The sequence below is a fragment of the Ornithorhynchus anatinus genome, chromosome 9, assembly GCF_004115215.2.
Source record: "Ornithorhynchus anatinus isolate Pmale09 chromosome 9, mOrnAna1.pri.v4, whole genome shotgun sequence".
Classification (NCBI taxonomy): domain Eukaryota; kingdom Metazoa; phylum Chordata; class Mammalia; order Monotremata; family Ornithorhynchidae; genus Ornithorhynchus; species Ornithorhynchus anatinus.
In genome coordinates, this window is record NC_041736.1 from 25,010,951 (window position 1) to 25,034,751 (window position 23,801).

Here is a 23,801-nt window from a genome sequence, read left to right on the forward strand (position 1 = left end):
CTGCCCCTGGCAGAAGTTTGGCCCAAATGATGCCACCCCGTGAAATTTGGACCAGCGCCTTGCTCTAAGTGGAGAGCAGCTAGATTAGAAGACCTGAGAGCTCCCTGATAGGTTGGAAGAATTTGCTCTACAAAATATCAGTCAGGTGAAATCTTTCCAAGATGATCCCACAAAGCAGTGCTTCATAAAGCCTCCTGAACAGCTCTCTATAAACTTTAAATTAGAAAATCAGAGAAGAAGGATGATTTAGTGGTATAGCGTGGGCCTTGGGAGTCAGAAGGATCTGGATTCTAATCCTGTCTCTGTCACTTTTCTGCTGTGTGGCCTTGGGCAAGACACTTCACTTCTCTGGGCCTCAGTTTCCTCATCTGTAAAATAGGGATTAAGACTGTGAGCCACATACTGGACAGGGACTGTATCCAACCCGATTTGCATGTAACCTCAGTGGTTAATACAGTGCCTGGCACATAGTAAGTGCTTAAAAATACCAGAATTATTGTTATTATTGTTAGCCAATGTCTCTGATGGAAATCACTCGACTGACACAGGCTCCACCTGAGTACTCATGATGGGTGGAGATTTCCTTGTGGTGTCAGAGGGTCTTGCTGAGCCACTCACCTTCTTTCACCCAGCCCACTGTCTCATGAGATAGTTAATTGAGGTTACATGCAAGCCGGTGAACATGAAACAAAATACTTCCCTGTAATCCCAGCAACAGATGGTAGTGTGCTGTCCTCTGCTTCGTACTCCAGTATTGTATGGCACTCCTTTTTAATCACTTTGCAATTTCTGTATCGTCTCTATAATTTAGTACTACTGAGAGTGTGAACTCTCTTTCTCTCCACCTCTCTCTTTCTCTTCCTAACTGATCAGCGTTCTCTTCCTTTCTCTCTGTTTCTCTTTACCTCTCAAACACACACAAGCACTCCCAAAATTTGGGTAAATCAAACTCTCAAGAGTAAGTTTCCAATTTCTTCACTCAAGGTAGGATTGGATTGCTAGGGAATGTGCCCACTAATTTCTCTTGTATTGTAACACTTAGAACTGCATTCTGCACATACTAGTGAGCACACAATAAATACCACTGATTGATGGATTGATTCAACCTGGCTACTGTTTGCCATTCCCAGGCAATTCAGTTTAGAAGGAAGTTTAGCCCTTTCAGGGTTCCCCTCACTCTCTCTGATTTTTGTGGCCATTTATTTATTTTCCTGTTTCCTCTTCCTAACACTGCTGTAATTTTCCTTTCCCACAGCCAGCACCGTTCAGTGTGCTGAAATGTCAGGCTCCAATCCAAACCTAAATCTTTTCTACTGCTCCACTGTACTGCACTACTATCAAAGGCAACATAAATTCTGTCTTCCATTAAAATTCTAACAAGCACCTGCTTGTTTACTCCTGCCTCCCAAATTTTCATTTCTTTCTCCATCTTTCATTTTCTCTCCATTCCATCGGGTGTTAATAAACCTCCCCAGAGAAAGCCACCATTCTTATTAACCAATCAGATTTCTGCATTAATTAGGCTAATGGACAGCAGGTTTAACCCATTTTTAATTATGACTGAAAATACTTCTGCAAAATAAATAAATCCCCAACCCTTCAACGGTGCTTAAATTGGGAAAGGAGAAGTGCTGATGAGACAGCAAATCTCAGCCACATTCAAACTAAGGGTCTTTTCTTCTTTCTCATTCTGAAGCATCAAAACACCACTCCTATCTCCAAGATTCCACCTTCCATCCCCTTTGTTACAACTTAACTGCAAAGACAAGAAAATCAATTAACACAATTTTCTGACATTAAAATTCTGTTTCCTCTGGGAAAAGCATATTACATTAAGTTTGTCCTAATGCCTTGCAGCGCTCTATGTGTGATGCATCCTGGCACTGAATGTGGCTGAAATATTGCATGCTGGCATCGAACATGGGTGAAATATTGAAGTCAGTTAAACTCTGCTCTTTCACATCTTCCCAATGTCACCCCCAATTTGTGGCTTTAGAAATAGCCTCCTGTCACAACTTGCTTTATTTTAGGGACAGTAGATATATTGGCTGTGCCCTATCAACTGCCCTCATGCTTCAGTCCCTGTGAAGATGGAATAATGAATGTGATTGTGAGCTCTGGCATCCACCCTAGCATTTAGTAGTGTCTGGCACATAGTAAGCATGTAACAAATAACATAATTAATACTTTTATTATTATCATTATTGTGGAGGTGGAATGTGCAGTTCTCATATCAAGCAGAATCTACTCAGAATTAGGAGTCGGTTAAGCATTTTTATGCCTCTTGGGAGGTCAGGGAGTGGAAAAATGAGAATTTTCCCAGAAAGGCCAGTACAGAGGAAAATTACCCAGAAAGTCCAAGTACAAACAAGGAATTGACCTCAACCCTGTTTTTCAGATGCAGCCATAAGCCTTGTGGAACTGTGGGGTATTAAATACCTTGTTAACCACAGAAATATAGGAACAGCGGTTCAAAAACAGAGAGAAAGATAAACATAATATTTCATCTTTCTTACTGGGTTTGTCACCAACCCTTGTCTACCTTATGTTTCGATTCCCCTAGAGGACCAGGGGTTACGTCTAAGACCTAAGGGTGCAACTTGTTCTTAGTGTTTAGTACAGTGCATAATTTAATAATTACTATTACTAATATCATTAGAAACTGATAGACATGGACAGACAATGATGTCTGATGAGGATCCTGTAAAATCCTATGAATATGCTATTCTCAGTGCTACTTTTTAATTTTTAGCTAGGTTGCCGAACAGTGTTTCAACCTATCAAGATGTTCAGGAGGTCAAATAACTGACCAAAACCAAATGCAGTTTGAAAATGAATGGATGCATCCACTGCCGTCATGAGACAGGCTAGGCTAGTAGAAAAAGCTCAGGACCACCTTTTGTTTATGCACATAGATATGACTCCCCTTCCCCTTCCCCTCTCTCACTCAGCTCTTTCCCGCTCTCTCCTCTGTCTCCTCCCTCCTCCCCTCCCCCGCCCTAGAACCCCACTTTACCAGCGCTACCCCTCTTCCCCCTCCCCCTACTCTCCCCCCCACCAAACCACCTCCTCACCCCCTCCCCCCTTCTCTCTTCCCCACCCACGCCCCTCCCAGTCCTTCTGTCCCACCGCTACCCCTCATCCCCCTCTCCCCGTCCAGGGCCCCGCCACCTCCTTCCCATCCAAACCCTCCCCTCCCCCCGCCCTTTTCCCCCTCCCCCCTTTGCACCCACAGCTACTTTCAAGTGTGGCCTCTGGAACCCCCACTCTATTACAGGTAAGCTACCTTTTGTCCATGATCTTTTTCTCTCCCGCTCTCTCCTCCTCCTCGCCCTTTCAGAAACGTCTCTCACTCCCGAAGACACGGTCTCCACCGTTGCTCTCTCCAACGGAGGCCTCTCCTTCTCCCACTCCCCCAGACTCTCTGGTAAGGGAGGAGGCGTCGGCTTCCTCCTCTCACCCCGTTGCCGCTTCCGCACTATCCCTCCTCCCTCCTCCCTCTCCTTCCCCTCCTTCGAAGCCCATATCATTCACCTCTACCACCCCCTCCAGATACTTGTCACTCACCTTCCTTCTCTCCTTCTCTCTGCCCACTCTGATCCTCGGAGACTTCAACATCCATATGGATGTACCCGATGACTCCTCTGCCGCCCTCCTGCAATCCCTCCTCGACTCTGCCAAACTCCTCCTCCACCATACCGCGCCTACTCACCGACTCGGTCACACCCTCGATCTCGACATCTCCTACCACTGCACTATCTCCTCCCTCACCAACTCCGAAATCCCTATCTCTGACCATAACCTTCTCACCTGCCTCATCTCTCACACTCCCTCCCCCTGCAAACCTTCGCTACTGCCCCACAGAGAACTCCGCTCTCTTGATCCCATCCGTCTTTCCAAAAGCATCTCTCCTCACCTTGCCGCCCTGTCCTCACTTCCCACTCTTGATGATCAGGTCTCCGCTCTCAACTCCACCCTCTCTACTCATCTCAACTCTCTCGCCCCCCTTTCCCTCCGCCGCTCTCGCTCCACTAACCCACAGTCCTGGATCACCTCCTCTGTCCGCCTCCTACGCTCCAATGCTCGAGCTGCTGAGCGCTCCTGGCGAAAGTCCAAGCACCAAGCCGACCTCACCACTTCAAATTTATCCTTTCCTGCCTTAACTCTGCCCTCTCCTCCGCCAGGCAAAACATCTTCTCCTCCCTCATCGACACCCATGCCCATTGCCCCCGCCGATTGTTCCGGACCTTTAACTCTCTCCTTAGGCCCCCTGTTCCTCCCCCTCCCCCATCTCTCACCCCCAATGATCTGGCCACCTATTTAATCACAAAAATCAACTCAATCAGGTCTGACCTCCCCAAAGTCACCCCTCCGCCTCTCCCCTCCCCCCCACCAACCCTCTCCCCTACTTTCCCATCCTTCTCTGCAGTATCTTCAGAGGAGATCTCCTCCCTCCTCGCAAGTGCCACCCCCTCCACCTGCGCCTTGGACCCCATTCCCTCTCACCTTATTAAAACCATCACCCCTGCCCTCCTCCCTTCCTTAACTTCTATTTTTAACCACTCAGTCTCCAATGGCTCCTTCCCCTCTGCCTTCAAACATGCCCACGTCTTCCCCATCCTAAAACAACCCATTCTTGACCCCACTTCCCCCTCCAGTTATCGCCCTATCTCCCTACTACCCTTCCTTTCCAAAATCCTAGAACGAGTCGTCTACAATCGATGCTTAGAATTCCTTAACTCCCATTCTCTCCTAGACCCCCTCCAATCTGGCTTCCGTCCCCTCCACTCTACCAAGACTGCTCTCTCTAAGGTCACCCATGACCTCCTTCTTGCCAAATCCAATGGCTCCTACTCCATTCTGATCCTCCTTGACCTCTCTGCTGCCTTTGACACTGTCGACCATCCCCTCCTCCTCCACACCTTATCTCACCTTGGCTTCACGGACTCCGTCCTCTCCTGGTTCTCCTCTTACCTCTCTGGCCGGTCATTCTCGGTCTCCTTCGCTGGCGCCTCCTCCCCCTCCCATCCTTTAACTGTTGGAGTTCCTCAAGGGTCAGTTCGTGGCCCTCTTCTGTTCTCCATTTACACTCACTCCCTCGGTGAACTCATCCGCTCTCACGGCTTTGACTACCATCTCTACGCAGATGACACGCAGATCTACATCTCCGCCCCTGTCCTCTCCCCCTCCCTTCAGGCTCGCATCTCCTCCTGCCTCCGGGATGTCTCCACCTGGATGTCGGCCCGCCACCTAAAACTCAACATGAGCAAGACTGAGCTCCTCATCTTCCCTCCCAAACCCGGTCCTCTCCCAGACTTCTCTATCACCGTGGATGGCACGACCATCCTTCCCGTCTCTCTGGCCCGCAATCTCGGTGTCATCCTTGACTCATCTCTCTCGTTCACCCCACACATCCTATCCGTTACCAAGACCTGCCGGTTTCACCTTTACAATATCGCCAAGATCCGCCCTTTCCTCTCCACCCAAACGACTACCTTATTGAAGCAGCGTGGCTCAGTGGAAAGAGCATGGGCTTTGGAGTCAGGGCTCATGAGTTCGAATCCCAGCTCTGCCACTTGTCGGCTGTGTGACTGTGGGCAAGTCACTTAACTTCTCTGTGCCTCAGTTCCCTCATCTGTAAAATGGGGATTAAGACTGTGAGCCCCACGTGGGACAACCTGATTCCCCTATGTCTACCCCAGCGCTTAGAACAGTGCTCGGCACATAGTAAGCGCTTAACAAATACCAACATTATTATTATTATTGCTATGGGCTCTCGTTATATCCCGGCTAGACTACTGTGTCAGCCTTCTCTCTGATCTCCCTTCCTCCTCTCTCGCCCCGCTCCAGTCTATTCTTCACTCTGCTGCCCGGCTCATCTTCCTGCAGAAACGATCCGGGCATGTCACTCCCCTTCTTAAACACCTCCAGTGGCTGCCTATCAACCTCCGCTCCAAACAAAAACTCCTCACTCTAGGCTTCAAGGCTCTACGTCACCTTGCCCCGTCCTACCTCTCCTCCCTTCTCTCTTTCTACTGCCCACCCCGCATGCTCTGCTCCTCTACCACCCACCTCCTCACTGTCCCTCGGTCTCGCCTATCCCGCTGTCGACCCCTGGGCCACGTCCTCCCACGGTCCTGGAACGCCCTCCCTCCTCACCTCCGCCAAACTAATTCTCTTCCCCTCTTCAAAACCCTACTTAAAACTCACCTCCTCCAAGAGGCCTTCCCAGACTGAGCTCCCCTTCTCTCTCTACTCCCTCTACCACCCCCTCTTCACCTCTCCTCAGCTTAACCCTCTTTTCCCCCCATTTCCCTCTGCTCCTCCACCTCTCCCTTGCCATCCCCTCAGCACTGTACTCGTCTGCTCAACTGTATATATTTTCATTACCCTGTTAATTTTGTTAATGAAATGTACATCACCTTGATTCTATTTAGTTGCCATTGTTTTTACGAGATATTCTTCCCCTTGACTCTATTTATTGCCATTGTTCTTGTCTGTCTGTCTCCCCCGATTAGACTGTAAGCCCGTCAAATGGCAGGGACTGTCTCTATCTGTTGCCGACCTGTTCATTCCAAGCGCTTAGTACAGTGCTCTGCACATAGTAAGCGCTCAATAAATACTATTGAATGAATGAATGAATGAACCCTTTAAGGACTCCCTCTCATCCCCACAGCACATACGTATATATCTGTTAATAACCGTTATTCATTTATTTATTTATATTAATATCTGTCTCCCCCTCTAAACTGTGAGCTTAATGTGGGAAGGGTTGTGTCTTTTGTTATACTGTCCTCTCCCAAGCCCTTAGTATGGTGCTCTGCACATAGTAAACACTCTATAAGTACTATTGAATGAACACAGTACGTATTTACATATCATAAATTGTTTTAAAGTCTGTCTCCCCTTTAGTTTGTAAGCTCATTACGGGCAGGGAACATGTCTACCAACCCTGTTGTACTGCACTATCCCAAAATGCTTAGCACAGTGCTCTGTACATAATAAGTGCGCACAGTAAGCACTCAATATATACCATTGATTGAGCATTGATTGATTGACTGGGAGACGGAAGGCCATAGGTTCCATTCCCAGCTCTGCCTACTTGCCTATTGTGTGAACTTAAGCTAGTTTCTTCACTGTACCTCTGTATCCTCATCTGTTATATGGGCATTAAATACTTTTCCTCCCCAAGGAAGATAGAACCTTGTCTAAGCTGATTGTACTGTGCTTAACATATCGTACACAGCAAATAGCCCAATAATTATTAGCTTTATTGCTACCTATTAAACGTGCACTAGGCTGTAAGCTCCTTAAGGGAGGGACCATGTGCATCGAATCATGTCTATTGAAGTCTGCCAAGCACTTAGTACAGAGCCCTGTCCATTTTAACTACACAAAATATAGATCTAGCTGGACTTTCAAAGAGGATGCTATTGACTGTAAGATTCTCACCACAAAAACAGTAATGTTTGAAGGGACCAGCGCAAGACTGGTAAGAGCAGCAATCGTTTTTGTTCTTAATGCTATAGACTATGTATTTCTCTTTCCAAAAGCAGCAACCTTTAAATTGTTGATCTCCTTCTAGATGGGTAACTATTTGGGAAATTTTTTTCCGTAGAATATTTTAGAATGATGCAGGTTGTGAATCCTGTGAATTGAGTCTTATACTTTGCATTTATCCTGTAGCAGGGAGGTAGCAGAAATGTCTAACAACTAAAACTACTCCACAGCTTTCATGCTGGGTGACCTTGGGCAAGCCATTTAACCCCTTTGTGCCTCAGTTTCCTCACCTGTAAAATGGGGTCTTAATGCCTGTTTTTTCCCCTAGAAAGTAAGCCCTTGGGTAGGACAGGACTGTTTCTGCTCTCACTGTGGACAGAACATGGGCTGGGAGTCAGAAGATCCTGGGATATAATGTGACTCCTCCACTTGTCTTCTGTGTGACCTTGGGCAGTCACTTCACTTCACTGTTCCTCAGTTACCTCATCTGTAAAATGGACATTAAGACTGTAAGATCCAGGTGGACCAGGGACTGTGTCCAACCTGATGCTTGTATCCACCCCAGCGCTTAGTATGGTGCCTGGCACATAGTAAGCACTTCACAAATATGACTATTATCATTATTTTATTGCTATAGTTTTTGTTGCTATACCTAGCCCAGTGCTTGGTGCATAGTGAGCTTTAACAAATATCATTATTATTAACATTAACAATAATAATAATGATTAAATGACAGATCAAATTTTTTAAAATTTATATTAATATCTGTCTCCCCCTTTAGACTGTAAGCTTGTTGTGGGCAGGGAATGTGTCTGTTGTAGTGTTATATTGTACTCTCTCAAGTGCTTAGGACAGTGAACTGCACGTAGTAACTGCTCAATAAATGTAACTGACTGACAGATCAAACAACTGAAAAAATGTTTCACACCTCATCAGAAGAGTTGCTAAGTCATGTTTTCTGTACAAAAACACTGCAGTGTTTTGGGAGTGAGAATATTTTCTAGCACAAGCTCAGCTCAGCTCACAGTAGCCGAAGGCAGTGAATGCTGAGCTCCCTCAGCTCCAAATCACCAAGCCAGTCCTTTCTTTCCCCATCTGCTATAGTTTTGGAGAGGAGGCAAGCATAACCCTTATAAATAATTAAGAGTAATACTATCAATAATAGTACTACTATGGGCCAAGCACTACACTAAGGTAAATAAAAGACAGTCAAGTTGGACACAGTCCCACATAGTCCCACATAGGGCTCACGGTTTAAGGAGGAGGGAGTTGGATTTAGTCCCTATTTTATAGATGAGGAAACTGAGGCACAGAGAAGCTAAGTGACATTCCTAAAGTCACATAGCATAAAAGTGGGTGGGTGGGGAGCCAGGATTAGAACCCAGAATCTCTGAGTTCCAGGCTTGGATTCTTTCCACTAGGCCATGCTGCTTCTCCCAAATACGTAAGACAGGGCTCTGCAGACTGGAAACACTCAATAAATACCTCTGATTGATTTAGAATACGGAGGAGCTTGTGAAGGTTGCTACTCTGTCTCTGAGATTTTTGGATGCCTTCAGTCATATGTCTTATTACTGTAAACCCTGAATAAATATCCTGACTCTAACTTTTAGACTTTTGTGGCCTAGTGAAAGAGCATGGACCTGGGAATTCGAAGGATTCATTTCTAATGCCACCTCCATCACTTGCCTGCTGTGACAGCATGGAAAGTCACTTAATTTCTCTGTGTCTCATTTTCTTTATTTGTAAAATGAGAAATAGAAACCTGTTCTCCCTCCTATTTAGACTAGAAGTCCCATATGGGACAGGGATACAGGGATAGGGCTCAACTTGATTATCTTGTACTTATTCATTCATTCAGTCATATTTATTGAGCGCTTAATGTGTGCAGAGCACTGTCCTAAGTGCTTAGTACCGTGTTCTCCAGATAGAAAGCACTTAACAAATACCACCTTATAATTATTAACAACAAAAAATCATAAAAAGAAACCCTTCATATGCCAGGTTTTGATAAAAAGTTTCTAAATATTTCTAAGGAAGTAACTAACCTATTTATTGTTGGGCACAAGCAGAGAACTTGTTAGATAAATATGTGTGTATGTGGACGGGGGTAATGTGTGTTTAAGGGTACTATGGTATATTTTAAAGGTATATTTTTGTATGCAAAGAACAAGGGATGTTGGAGGAAGAGCCAGCTTCCCACATCTTTTATGTAACTGCCTTTCTTTCAAAGGGTTTATAGGGGTTTATAGAGGATTTTCCTTCCCTATTGCACAACTGCGGTAGTGAGAAAATTGTATTCTGTTCAAAGGCCTCCACTACCTCATCTGCTGAGATCTGTCACCTCCAATCAACCAAGCCCATTAAGAGCCTGACTCTACAGGAAAATGCAAAGCAGTAGAAATGGCTGGCTCAGATGCAAGGCATCACAGTTTGGCATACCAATGGAAAGACTGTAAGACATTGAAATTTCAGATGAATATCAGGTCTAAGGCTGTAGAGAAGTCTTACCTGCAGTTTCATAGGACTCTGTTGGTTCTGAAAAATGTTTCGGTCAGTATTTGCTTCTTAAATATTTTCAGGTAATTAGGTCTTATGGGGGTTCCTGAATCCTTGATCCTGGCTATTCGAGCTAATGCAGCATTACATTGTGTCAGAATTTTTTATCCCCAAGAACTAAGGAGTTAACTAATAATGGGGATCATGATGGGAAAGAGTTGGCAAATGTCTGAAGCTTAATTATATCACTACTATATCACTGCTAGCTTCACTGAGGTATCAGACTATGAACACAAAATTGACAGGAATGTCAATCTGACTACCACAGAACCCAGAATATTTTTGAAAATCTTTTCTGAATGAAAAGCTCATTTGGGGATCCAGATCTCCATGGAAAACTCCCAGATTTTAGCACCAACCTATGATTTATTTATATTAATATCTGTCAACTCCTCTAGACCGTAAGCTCACTGTGGGCAGGAAACATGATGGCCACACTTCTTGCAGCAAAGGTTCTGTACTTGATCCATGTTCAATATTGATTATACATCGTCTCCAGCATCTGTGCAATCCTTTTCTTCAATCGATCCAGTTTGCTATTTCCTCATCAAGAAGCTAAGGATGACTGCAGATGTATAGATTGCGGTGATTTTGAACACAGAACTTAGAGTTTCCAGATCTGTGCTGTTTGGGAAATAAAAATGAGTCAAGAACCCAATCCCTTCTCCTTTCATCCCAAAACTAAAGCTTGCCCACTGAGCATCCTGAAGCAACAGAGTGACACCACTCACTCAGTAGGAAAAGAAAGCACAAGAGCAGGATAACTAAGTAGGTGTTGATGGTGAACTATTGGGAAAACTTTGCAGTGGACAGAACAACCTTGCTGGAAGTTATCTGGGGCGGGGTGGCTTTTTTGCTTTCCTTGTGCAAAGCCTTTATTGAATAACCGAGAGTCAGAATCAAAAACAGAAGAAGTCCATTTATAGGCCAGATCTATGAACACAGATAACATTTATTAAGTGAAAGGAGCAGTGTGGCCTAGTGGATAGAGGACCGGGGTTCTAATTCCAACTCTGCTATGTGCCTGCTGTGTGACCTTGATCAGGTCACTTCACTTTTCTGTGCCTCAGTTACCTCATCTGTAAAATGGGGATCCAAAACCTGGTTTCCATCTTACTTAAGATTGTGAGCCCTTTGTGGGACCTGATTATCCTGTATCTTCCCTAGTACTTAGAACAGTGCTTGAGAGATAGTATGCACTTAATTGGGGTAGATACAAGTAAGTAGCTAAGTAAGATAGAAAACAGGTTTTGAATCTCTATAGAAACTTACTTTCAGTAGGCGTCATCATCAGAAAATGAAAAAAAAAACAAAAAACTGCAGCATGATTTAGTGGAAAGAGCCCGGGCTTGGGAGTCAGAGGTCATGGGTTCTAATTCCAGCTCCACCGCGCATCAGCTGTGTGACTTTGGGAAAGTCACTTAACTTCTCTGTGGCTCATTTACCTCATCTGTAAAATGGGGATTGAAATGTGAGCCCCACATGGGACAACCCTTTTACCTTGTATCTACCCCAGCACTTAGATTGGCATATAGTAAGCGCTTAACAAATACCATCATTATTGTCCACTAAGAAACAACTCCCCACATCTTCGAAATGCTCTAAATATCCTTCTTGTTCCAAGAAGGCTTCCTCAATTAATTTACAAAACCCCAGTCATAATAATAATAATGTTGGTATTTGTTAAGCGCTTACTATGTGCAGAGCACTGTTCTAAGTGCTGGGGTAAACACAGGGGAATCAGGTTGTCCCACGTGGGGCTCACAGTCTTAATCCCCATTTTACAGATGAGGGAACTGAGGCACAGAGAAGTTAAGTGACTTGCCCACAGTCACACAGCTGACAAGTGGCAGAGCTGGGATTCGAACTCATGAGCCCTGACTCCAAAGCCCGTGCTCTTTCCATTGCACCACGCTGCTTCTCTAAAGCACAAATTCACAAAATTCACAAAACCCCAGTCACATCAGTTCAATACCTCCCCTCAGCACTTATGAGTTCATTCCTATCCTCAAACTCAGGTGCAAATACATATTTACAAATAATTTATTCATATGTCTATGTGCCCATTAAGTTATTTGTTCAGCTGTTGGTCCCGAAGTTTTTGCACTCTTTCCTGCTTTGTTTTCATTCATATTCTGGCTTTCATTATCTTGGAATAATTTTTGTTTGCACTCCTTTAAAACTGTAAGCCTTTTGAAAGCAGGAAAGGAGCATCTTGTTATATTAACAAGTGTGTAGTACAGAGTTTAGGACTTGTGTTTTTTAAATTTTTTTATTTTTTGCAGTATTTGTTAAGTGCTTATTATTTGTCTAGCAATGTTCTAAGCACTGGGGTGGATAAAAGTTGGTGACGGTCCCTGTTCCACATGGGGCTCATAGTCCAAATTGGAGGGAGGAGGATTTTATCCCCATTTTACAGATGAGATAACTGAGGCACAGAGAAGTTAAATGATTTACCCAAAGCAGAGCTGGCTTTAGAACCCAGGGTCTCGTCCCATTTGGATTATTCTTTCTGGTCACATTGCTTCAAAATAAATTCCACTGATTATTGGACATGTCTATAGCCATATGTATAGACATAAACAAATATATTCAGATGTAGCTACAGATGTAGAGATACATTTGGCTAAGTAAGACAATAATCAGCAGTTTCAGAGAGGTAAATTGATATCAAATTATCATCGACTAAGAAATGGATTTCATCCCCATTGGATCTTTAACAATTTCCTATATAAAATCTAAATTTATAAGAAGATTTACACATTTCAAATTGCAATCAGTATCACATTCCAAAGTGACAAAGATAGCTCCCTAATGACTATCCTAAGTCTCTGATTAATTAAAAAATTATTCTGAGGCCCTAAATAAAGAATTATAGTAACGCTTCACAATGAGATGTTTTATTGCACTACTCAAGGATAGTTCAGTCAATTACTTGTCCTCATGAGCTACTTTTAAACCAGCCATAATTCCTTCTTAAGTGTCTCTAAGCCGAAGTGCACCATGATCTATAGTTACCCCATTAAAGGTGAAGAATGCCATTTTCTCCCCGGACAATCCTTTGTGTCGGGGACACCTTACAGATGGAAGATTGCATTTGTAAAAAGAAATCTCCCTTCCACCTCCAAAGATACTTTTTTTTTTTTGGTGTGTTGCTTTGTGTTTGGGGGAATAGCTATTTACAGGAAGAAAAAGGATTGTGATTATATTGCAACCGAACACTTTTAAATATAAAATACCTCTTACAATCAAAAGGTAATAAGGCTGAACTTTATTGAATTTGTTCTTAATCGATAGAGCCAACTTAGCTTCAATAATACTCCATAAAGAATGCTTGTTGTAATTTCTGGTCTTGAAAAGGATGAATTGGATTATATTGTAATTTAGTAAAATCAGGGAGCACGGGCAACCGTAATGAGTATACAGCAGATTCTAGTTTATCCAAATCCACAGGAAAAGCAAAATGCACAGATCATAGCAAAACAGGCTTATGGCATCAGGCATAGGCCTTGACCCACTAAATAAGGATTAAACACACTGCAGATGTTTCAAAATACCTGTGTTTCATCATTTTCTGACACAAATTCAGTGATTTAGTCTCCAGCTTCAACAAGTATACAGTGTAATTAGATTCAGTAATTAGAAGCAAACCTATCATGAAAAACTGTCATGGATAAATCCCAGTCAGATCGATTTACCAATCAATCATTTTTATTGAGCATTTATTCTGTTCAGAGCACTGAACTAAGCACTTGGGATAATACCATATAATGGAATTGGTAGACATGCTCCCTTCCCACAAGAAGCTTGCAGTCTAGAGGTGGAGGCAGACATTAATATAAATACATACCTTATGGATTTGTGCATAGGTAGTATGGGACTGAAGGTGGTGTGACTGAAGGGTGTGAATCAAAGAACAAGGATGATGCTGAAGGGAGAGAAAAATGAGGGCTTTATGAGGAGATGAGAAATAAAATTAGCTTTGAAGGTGGGGAGAGTGATCATCTGTCAGATATAATAATAATAATGATAATAATAATGTTGGTATTTGTTAAGTGCTTACTATGTGCTGAGCACTGTTCTAAGTGCTGGGGTAGATACAGGGTAATCACGTGGGACACCCTGATTACCCTGTATCTACCCCAGCGCTTAGAACAGTGCTCGGCACATAGTAAGCATTTAACAATTACCAACGTTATTAATCAGGTTGTCCCACAAGAGGCTCACAGTTAATCCCCATTTTACAGATGAGGTAACTGAGGCACAGAGAAGTTAAGTGATTTGCCCATAGTCACACAGCTGACAAGTGGCAGAGTCATGACCTCTGACTCCTAAACCCGTGCTCTTTCCCCTGAGCCACACTGCTTCTCAAAGAAAGAGGGAATTGTTATAAAGAGGGAGGGGGCTCCAGGCCAGAGGTTTGATGTGGGTGAGGAGTCGGTGGAGAGATAGATGAGGCTGAGGTAAAACCAGGAGACGACTAGATAACCAGGAACTTTTTATAGGTTTACCGTACAGGTGACGGGACGTTACCTCCAGAGTTATTTTGTCAATTGAAAACTAGTGCCGAGACCAGTATGTGCTTGGATATCACATCTAAGTCTTTTGTGTATAAAGATAGCTGCTCAGCTGCATTTGCTTCCCACAGTGTCTGACACTGTTGATGTCTCTTCCTCATTGTTGCTATCTTTCTGAAGCCTCCAGTCCATGACCCTTAGCCCATTTCTGTTTGATGCGTGCCAATCTGACAAGACTCCGTTAAGATCTTTTGCTCTGCCAAATCGTCGGACACCATCAAGAGATCTGGGGTCCGGAAGGAGGATGGATGACAACAGGATGTCCAAACAGCAGCTCTCTAGTGAAGTGAAATGTGGCCATTGGAGAAATGGTGGCCAGAGGAAATGCTTTAAAGTGAAGCCAAATCCCCAGCAGAGTAGATGCTATCTAGATTTTCACCATGAGATTCCTAATGAGTAAAGAAGAGCCACATGTGGAACATGAGCTGTAGTTTGGCAGTCTATTAAAAAATGGAAGGTACAAAGGGAAGTGCTATAGTTGTTAGTGCTTAAAGTTAATGTTGTGTGACCTTGGGCAAGTAGTTTAACTTTTCTGTGCCTCAGTTGCCTCATCTGTAAAATGGGCACAAAGATCGTGAGCCCCATGAGGGACTTGGACTGTGTCCAACCCAATTAGCTTGCATCTAACCCAGCACATAGTACTGAGCCTGGCACATAGTAAGCACTTAACAAATACCAAAAAAAAAATAAAAATGGAGGATCCTCCAAAAGTGCTGACATAATAGCTAGGATGTGGTGACTTAAGAAGAAGAATTAATGGGGAAAAGGGTGCTGGTGGAGGAGGGATTTCCAAAAGGATTCAAAGATGGGTAGAGCTGTGATCTGTTTGATTGTAAAGGGGAGGGAGTGCCAGTCAGGGGGAAGAGTTCAGAGGTAGGAATGTCAAGAACGAGGCATAGCAACATAGTGTGGTTGGCTATCCAGTAAATTAATTCTTGGCAGGGAATGTGGCTGCTAATTCTATTGTGTTGAATTATCCCAAGTACAGTGCAGTAGTACAGTACAATTAATATGATTGATTGATTGATTGATTGGCTTATACGGAGTATGTAATGGAATATAGTGGGAGAAGAGAGACAACGTGGTGTAGTGGATAGAGCACGGGCCTGGGAGTCAGAAGGACATGGGTTCTATTTCCGGCTCCACTGTAAGTCTGCTGGGTGACCTTGGGAGAGTCACTTCACCTCTCTGTGCCTCAGTTACCTCCCCTTTAAAATGGGGATTGAGACTGTGAGCCCCGGGTAGGACAGGGGCTGTGTCCAACTCAGTTTGCCTGGATCCAACCCAGAGCTTAGGACAGTGCTTGGCACATAGTAAGCACTCAAATAGCACAGTTATGATTATTATTAAAAGAGAGAGCTGATGAAATGTCTTAATGACAACGGTCAGATTTTCTGCTTAATCTAGGGAGGAATGGGTATCCAATAAAGTTTGGATAGAGATGTGTAGAATAATGTTTCATAAAGGTGAGCTGGGCAGCTGAATGAAATTGGAATGGAATGGAGTACTGGGAGCTAGGGAGACCAGTGGAGAAGATGGTTGTGCACAGAGAATGTGTCTATCACCCTTGATGAATTTGTTCACTTCCCAAGAAATCCTTAAACTGAAATCTCAAATATGTGTGTATTTTAAAGGTGACATCAAAGGTCAGGCACTAAAATATATCCAGGGAGTTCTTATCCATGTATTAATGAAAGGTATGTGAAGAGGAAATGAAAATATGTTGGATTTTCCCAAGTAGGGACTTAATTTTGTGAGTGTAAAATTAGCAGTGGTACAGTCTGTGGTACAGATGAAATTCAGATGGTATTCTCAAGAGAAATAAGCATCTCTTTATTCTCAAAGGAGGCTTGACATTCTCAAGCCCTATTAAGCCCTCTTTTCCCTGACTCTCTCTCCCTTCTGTTTCCTATAAGCACTTGATATTTGCCTCACCTTGAACCCCACAGCACTAATATACATATCTTAATTAATTTAATTATGTTAACGTCTGACTCTCCATCTAGACTGTAAGCTGTAGAACCTCTCTCCTGGCTCTGTTGTATTGCACTCTCTCAGGCACTTAGAATAACGCTCTGCACAAAGTAAGGGCTCAATAAATACCACCGATGGATGGATTTCTTGGGGAAAAAAATATTCTGACTATGAAATAGACCATTCTGGAATCGAAAAACGTTTGCACATTCAAGATTAGGTTTCTCTCCTCTGTACGTTTGTCTTCTGATGTGATGTGTGGCCTTTCGATTTACCTCAATTTCAGAGACCTCACATCAACCCAGGGACTGATCAGTGACAAGAAATGGTAGATTTGGGATATATTTCTTTTGCACCAGAGCAAAAACTAGTGCAGTTTCATTCTGAAATCTCACGTGTCATCTTATATGTTTACCAACGTCAGCTGTAACCTTAGTTCCCAGAAATAAGCCTTTAGAATGGCTTTTTCCTCTCTTTACTGACTCCAAGTAGCAAAGAACAGCACCACTCCACCCCCTTTCCTCCCTCACTCCCTCCCCAGTCCCCGACAATATACGCACATATAATTCCAGTATGGTCAACGGCAACATTGCCCTGCAATTAAGGATGTATTAGATAAGCACCTGAAATGGAACAGTACTTTTCAGAAAGATTCATTTTGGCATTCTAAACTCCCTAAAAAAATCCAAGTAAGTGCCATTAATGATGGCAATGAAACGGTGAGGCCTAGTGGAAATAATGCAGATCTAGGAGTCAGAAGACTTCGTTTCTAATCCCTGTTCTGCCACTTGACTGGTGTATGAACCTGGGCAGGTCACTTTACTTCTGGGTGCCACAGTTTCCTCCTCAATTAAATGGACAATAAATATTCGTTCTTCCTCCTGCCTAGACGGTTGCATCTACACTAGTTTATAGTGCTTAGCTTAGCACATAATAAGTGCTAAGCAAATCCCATCATGATAGTGATGATGATGATTGTGGAATGCATTCCAACTGGCCACCAGCTGAATCTAGGGATTCAAAGAGGTGATAAGCGAAAAATATCATACCAGAAATGTCAAATGCGCCTATATTTTGTGAGCGAAAACTTCATCGCATCTTCCTCTGGCACCCAATGATGAGGTTTTGAATGACAGAAGACAGTTACAGGGGCAGTTTCTGACTTTGACTTCTTCCCCTTCTACCCATCACTTATTGCCCTTCTGTTTCCCAGTCCCCGCTTCTGAGTCAGCATGTCCCCTACTGCCTGAGTGTGTAAAGGATCCTTCTAATCCCAACTCCACCACGGGGCTACTGTTTGACCTTGGGCAAGACACTTAACTTCTCTGGGCCTCAGTTACCTCATCTGTAAAATGGGGATAAGAGTATGAGCCCCATGTGGGACAGGGACTGTGTCCAATCTGATTAACTTGTATCTACCGTGGTGCTTAGAACATCGTAGACACTTAAATACCATAGTAATTATTATGATGATTTAGTAACTTCCTACTGTGTGAATAGCACCATATTAGGTGCCGGGAAAGAGTTTGCAAGTGGAAATGAGGCAGGGATCCTGTTCCAAAGGGGCTCACTATACGTGAAAGGTAGAGTCATTCATGGCTTTAACCCAAACTGTTTACAGTATCGAAAGAAATCGTAACAAAGAATCAGCAGTAGGACACTCTACTGAGTCAGACCCACTTGCCCTGTAAAAGTGTTTCAGAGATTTCCACTGGGTTTATCTCATGGACAGTTTCATCCATATAGATATGCCCCTCCAGGCAGGCTTTTTCATATTATTCCACTAACCCAGCACTTCAGAGACAAAGGAATAGGGCTAAGCATCCTGAATAGCCTTTTTGTTCTCAATCACACAGATTTTCCCGAAACCTAATTTAGGAAGGCTTATTTCAAAATGGTTTCAGCATTCAGCAATTTCAGCACATCCGCAAGTAGAAAATATTTCTCTGACATCCAAAGGCTAACCCAGTGGAACTCTCATTCTTCCTTCCTTTCTCTCTATTTGAGGTTTGACCGCTGAGATTTTAGTCACTGAGACATCACTCTCCATGTGGGAAGAGCAGACGCATCGAGAGATGCAAACCAACGTACAACAAACGATATCTGGTCTATTTAAATAGTTAACAAAAATTTATTGCAAGAGATATTTCATCACTGGATTTACAGTTTCAAGGAACATAGTACAAAACATAGTGGATCAGCTTTGTCTAAACATTTAAATAGGTGCAAGTACACAAATATTAAAAAAACAAAAAAGCATACTTTACAACATAAATTACAGTACTATAAATATATTTTATGTACATTATACATATTCTAGGACTTAGTTTTCATATACAGAATATAGTTCAAATTAGTATTCAGCGCTTCAGTTATATTATGGATCAGAAATTATGGATATATTTGCATCGTTACACGGAGAGTAAGTGACTTCAAATGAATGAGGTGTTGTTTCGATGGGTTTCCGCCATTTATAGAGCAATCTGTTCAAAGAGATGGGCACTTACAGAGAGAGCAGTACTTTTCACCAGAAATTTCCGTTTCCCTTCGCGGCGGTGTCACGGGGTCTTAGAAGAGCAGTTGAAGAGAAATCACAGTTGGGTGTGGAGAAAGGAGTGAGAGCAGTACTTTTCACCAGAAATTTCCGTTTCCCTTCGCGGTGGTGTCACGGTGTCTTAGAAGAGCGGTTGAAGAGAAATCACAGTTGGGTGTGGAGAAAGGAGTGAAGGGAAAAGTGAATGGGGTAAAGGAGGGAACGCCACATGGCTCGGATGGAGAACGGACGTGGGGATGATTGGTATCTGAGGAGGAGTCACGAAGGTGCCGTGGCTCCCGGGACAGAGCCTGGGTCCTAACGAGATCTGAGGTAAAGATGTCCTGGTGAGGGGTGGGATTTGGGAAAGGAACTGCGGGGGAGGCTGAAACACTTTGAAGGTCCCCGCTGCCGTGGAGGCAGCGGGCTGTTGCAGAACGGTGTGATGTATCGTGGTCACGGAGGTAGAACACAGGGGCTGCTGCAAGGGGAGAGGCTGCAGGGGAGCGGGCGGAGGAAAGGTGAGCTTGACTTTGTTGGCCAGGATGGCGGGCTGCGTGATTTGCTGGTACGCTTCGCACTGTACATCTTTGAATTTCTCCGGGGTTTCTAGAGGAAACAGCAGAGCTTGCTCTGGCAGACCGTAAGGGGACAGGATCTGATCGGGGGTTAAGAAGGCAGGGCTGTTTCTATGTGCTTCTTTGAATGGCAAAGACGAGGGGCCGTTGAGTATTCCTGAATGGTAGCAGAGCCACTCGCTCGTCGGCTCGTTAATCTTCTCCTGCGGGACTGCCTCTGCCAGCTCGTAATGACAAAAGTACGGTTTTGGCGGGGGCGGTCCCACACTCCTTTCGACACCGTGTAATTTGAAAGGGATCCGGCTTTCATGGGCCTTCAAACTGTCAGGGCTTTCTTTCCGGTCGATCCGATTCTTGGGAGCTGCGGTTGGTGGGAGATTAGGTTCCATCAAAGGTGGAGCGGAAGGATGGGACTCCTCTGAAGCTGTGCCAGGAGTGTTTTCTGCTACCGCCTGCCCAGTCTGTCCATCAGTTTCTGACAGGAGGAAACTCTCAGTGGGCGGCGGCTGCTTTTCCTCCAAAAGGGTCACCCTCTCCACGTTTCCTGGAAAATCAACCATTTGTTGGGCTTCCGTATCTTCCTTTTTGCTTTCAATCAACTGCTTACCCAGGATGCTGGGTGTGGAGTCATCCTTCGAAGAGTTGTAACTTCTACGTCCTCTCGGTTCTTGCTCTGCAAATACGTGGTGAAGTCTGTTTCTTTTTCTTCGCCGTTTCTTTTTCGGTTTACACATGGCCACTAGGCTCCTGGTTGGTGTCTCAAGCTGTTCTGGGAGACAGTTTTGCCTGAACAAACTTTCATCTGATGAACACGAGCTGGTGTACTGCCTCCGTTTCCGATGGGCTCTTTCAGGTTCACTGATGAGAGAGGTGTAGCTTCTCTTGACCGACTGACCGTAGCTGGTGCATTTCACCTCAGTTGGTGGAGCTAAAGTATCATGATCTGGGCTACAGCTGGATCTCCTGCCTTTCCAGGTGAATAACGTTCTGGAGTATGTTAAATCTGGTTTTCCAGAGTTCCAAGTTGGGGAATTGGGCTGTCTGCAGGACACGGCTTTATTCTTTCTGTGGAGGGTCTTAGAATTAGTGGAATCACTATTCCCGTGGTTTGCTGTCCACGTCCTGTTCGTTCCTTCGTCCGCACGAACATAAGTGGGTATCGATTTGGATCGTTTATCATGTCCGGCCTCCAGGGCAGGCATTTCGTAGTGCGGCTGGGCCGCGTCTGCCGATAGCCATCGAGTCCTGTATTCGGCCCGGCACTTCTCTGAAATGGCCTGCAAATGATGGTGTTTCTCTGTTGCCACATAATTACTCTCGGGATCCATTTTGGAAAAAGCATCCGATGGTTCTCGGGCTGCTTCCCCATAATGGCAGTGGTGGAGCTTTCTTTTTCTTTTCTTTTTCCTACCTTTATGAAACCAATCGCTGTGGGCTTCTTCTAACCATATTTTTCTGTGTTTCTCATCAATAATACCGTGCTTCATCAGCTTCTGGTTCCAGTTACATTTTTCCAATCTTCCATAGGTGCAATCGTTTTCAGAGTCTACGCTCACTTTCTCTTCATGATTTCTAGATTCACAATCTTGGGTGGGAGAATCATCCAATAAAAAAGATTCTGCATGGTGACTCTCATTTCTGTGATGCTTAGTTTCAAAATTTACCGGGCCCATAAGGGGTTTATCCACTCTGTCTGGAACCGGACTCTTGCAAGAATCATCCTCCTTCAAGTGAGAATGAGGACCATTTAAGCGAGGCTGATTTTTCTCCAGAGAACTGTTTGATCTCGAGGACTTAAAATCGAAACAGAGAGGATTGCAGCTATAAGAAATAGATGGTTTGGAACTTGTGTAGGTTAACATTTCTGACGGCCACTGGAGAATGGTGGATCCATATTTGTTAAGAACAGGAACGAATGGGTCACATGGTCTTTTATATGATTCGTGGGTGTTGTTATGTGAGAAGGAGCCTACCCCAACAGGATTTGAAAGATCCAGCACATCGGATGCAGTCTCTTGAATGGAAACCTCGGTTGTTGCTGAAGTTCGACAGAGATCTTTATCACTTTCTTCTCTGGTGTCTTGTGAAGATAAACAATCATTACCGATAGTAATAGCTACGGGTTTGTTTCCCAACATTTCAGAACTGCTGCAGTCTATGGGTGTTTCCTGATTAATAATAGCATCTTTGGAACATGTTTGATCTTGATTTGATACTGCATTTATGTTGGCATCCAAATCAGAAGATAAAGGGAGTCCAGGATGGCAAAATACAGGAATTGATAATGGGTTTTCTTCTTTTGTTTCTTGGGGTTCAGGTAGCTCTTCTTTACTCGTGCTTTTCTCCCCCGATGCCTGAAAACAACGATTCTTCTCCTCAGGAAGGATTTCTGATGGTGACGACGGTTGATGCTGACAAATCCCAGGGATGAATCTACTCCTTCTGCTGTGACCGTTCTCCAGCGAAGCATCATCATTGTATTCATAGAAAGCCGCTGCAGAAGACTCCAGCTTCACTGACGCTTTCTTTGGAAATGCAAATGAAAATCCAATTTTTGGGCCCTGGCCCTGATCACCCGTTTTGCTGTTTTTTACCTTGTGATCACTGGAATTTTCCGTAGATGGTGCCAAAGAAGCAATATCATGAGCATTTTGGGGACTGTACGTCATATTATGCTTGAAGTCTTTTTGTTTTGCAGCCGGGTCTGCTATTTCTCTTTGATGGGTTTCGCCAAAATGATCTCTTATGGTAACAGTAGTGGATTTGAACATGGGCCCGCTCCCTGGGGCACTACAAGACAAAAGAAAACACGGGATGAAGATGGAACTGATGTAACCATGACCGTGGTCCTAGTTCACCACAATAATGCGCTAGATATTTTCCCAGTGACTTCAATCAACCAGTGGTATGTAATAAATGCTTACTGTGGGCAGAGCCCTTGAATATGCGCTTGGGGAAGTTGGTAGTAGTAATCCCTGCCCACAAGGAGTTTACGATCTATAGGAATATGCGGGGATTCCTCCCATACTGTCTGGCTGACTACTGGGGATTAACGATAACTCTTACGCGTTCTCTCACTCTTGCCTGGAACTCTCTTCCCCTTCATATGCTGTGTGACCTTGGGCAAGTCACTTCATTTCTCTGGGACTCACTTACCTCTTCTGTAAAATGGGGATTGAGACTATGAGCCCCATGTGGGAAGGAGACTGAGTCCAACCCAATTTGCTTGTATCCACCCCAGCACCTATTTCAGTGCCTGGCACATAGTAAGTGCTTAATAAATACTGCAGTTATTATTATTCTTCATATCCGACAGACCACCGCTCTTCCCTGATTCCAAGCCCTTCTAAAAATCACATTTCCTTCAGGAAGTCTTCCCTAACCAGTCTCCTATCTCCTCACCTTTGCTTTCTGCATCATCAGCACACTTGAGACCCAACCCCCTAAGCACATAAGTATTCACCTCACCTTAGTCCTCGTAGGATTCATACAACATACATGATGATCATCACAATGAAACAAAAAACAATTTTAACAGCAAAATTGTAGAGTAGTAGAGTAGTCCATCAGGCCACTAGACTGAATGACACAACTGGAGCAAGAGAACCAGAGATACAGCAGAGCAGAATTTATGCAGACAAGAACTGTTGACTCAGAGGGAAAAAAAACTACACCAGGTGATCAGGGAAGCAGAGTCACCTAGCCAAACAAACACTAACCTAGAAGTCAGAGGATCAGGGTTCTAATGCTGGTTCCTCCATGATGATCTTTTTTCCATCCCAGCCCTTAACAGCAGTAGTGTTATTTATTAAGCACTTACTATGCACCAGGCACTTGCTAAGCACTGGGGTGGGTACAAGCATATCAGGTTGGACACAGTCCCTGTACCACACGGGGCTCACAGTCTCGATCCCCAATTTTACAGATGAGGTAACTGAGGCACAGAGAAGTGAAGTGGCTTGCCCAAGGTCACACAGCTGACAAGTGGAAGAGCAGGGATCAGAACCCATGACCTTCCGACTCCCAGACCTGTGCTCTACCCACTATGCCATGCTGTACACGGCTTAACAAATAGTATTA

General features: G+C 44.1%; 1 protein-coding gene across 1 annotated transcript in view; it reads right to left on the minus strand.

The window, feature by feature from the left end:
* Positions 1–18,016: 18,016 nt before the first annotated feature.
* ZNF804A (zinc finger protein 804A) overlaps positions 18,017–23,801 on the minus strand; it is a 300,632-nt gene continuing 294,847 nt past the window's right edge. Inside the window, exon 4 of the mRNA XM_029071499.1 lies at positions 18,017–22,511. Within this exon, the coding sequence (XP_028927332.1) occupies positions 19,286–22,511 (3,226 nt within the window). The 3' untranslated portion in view covers positions 18,017–19,285. The remainder of the gene's footprint in view (positions 22,512–23,801) is intronic.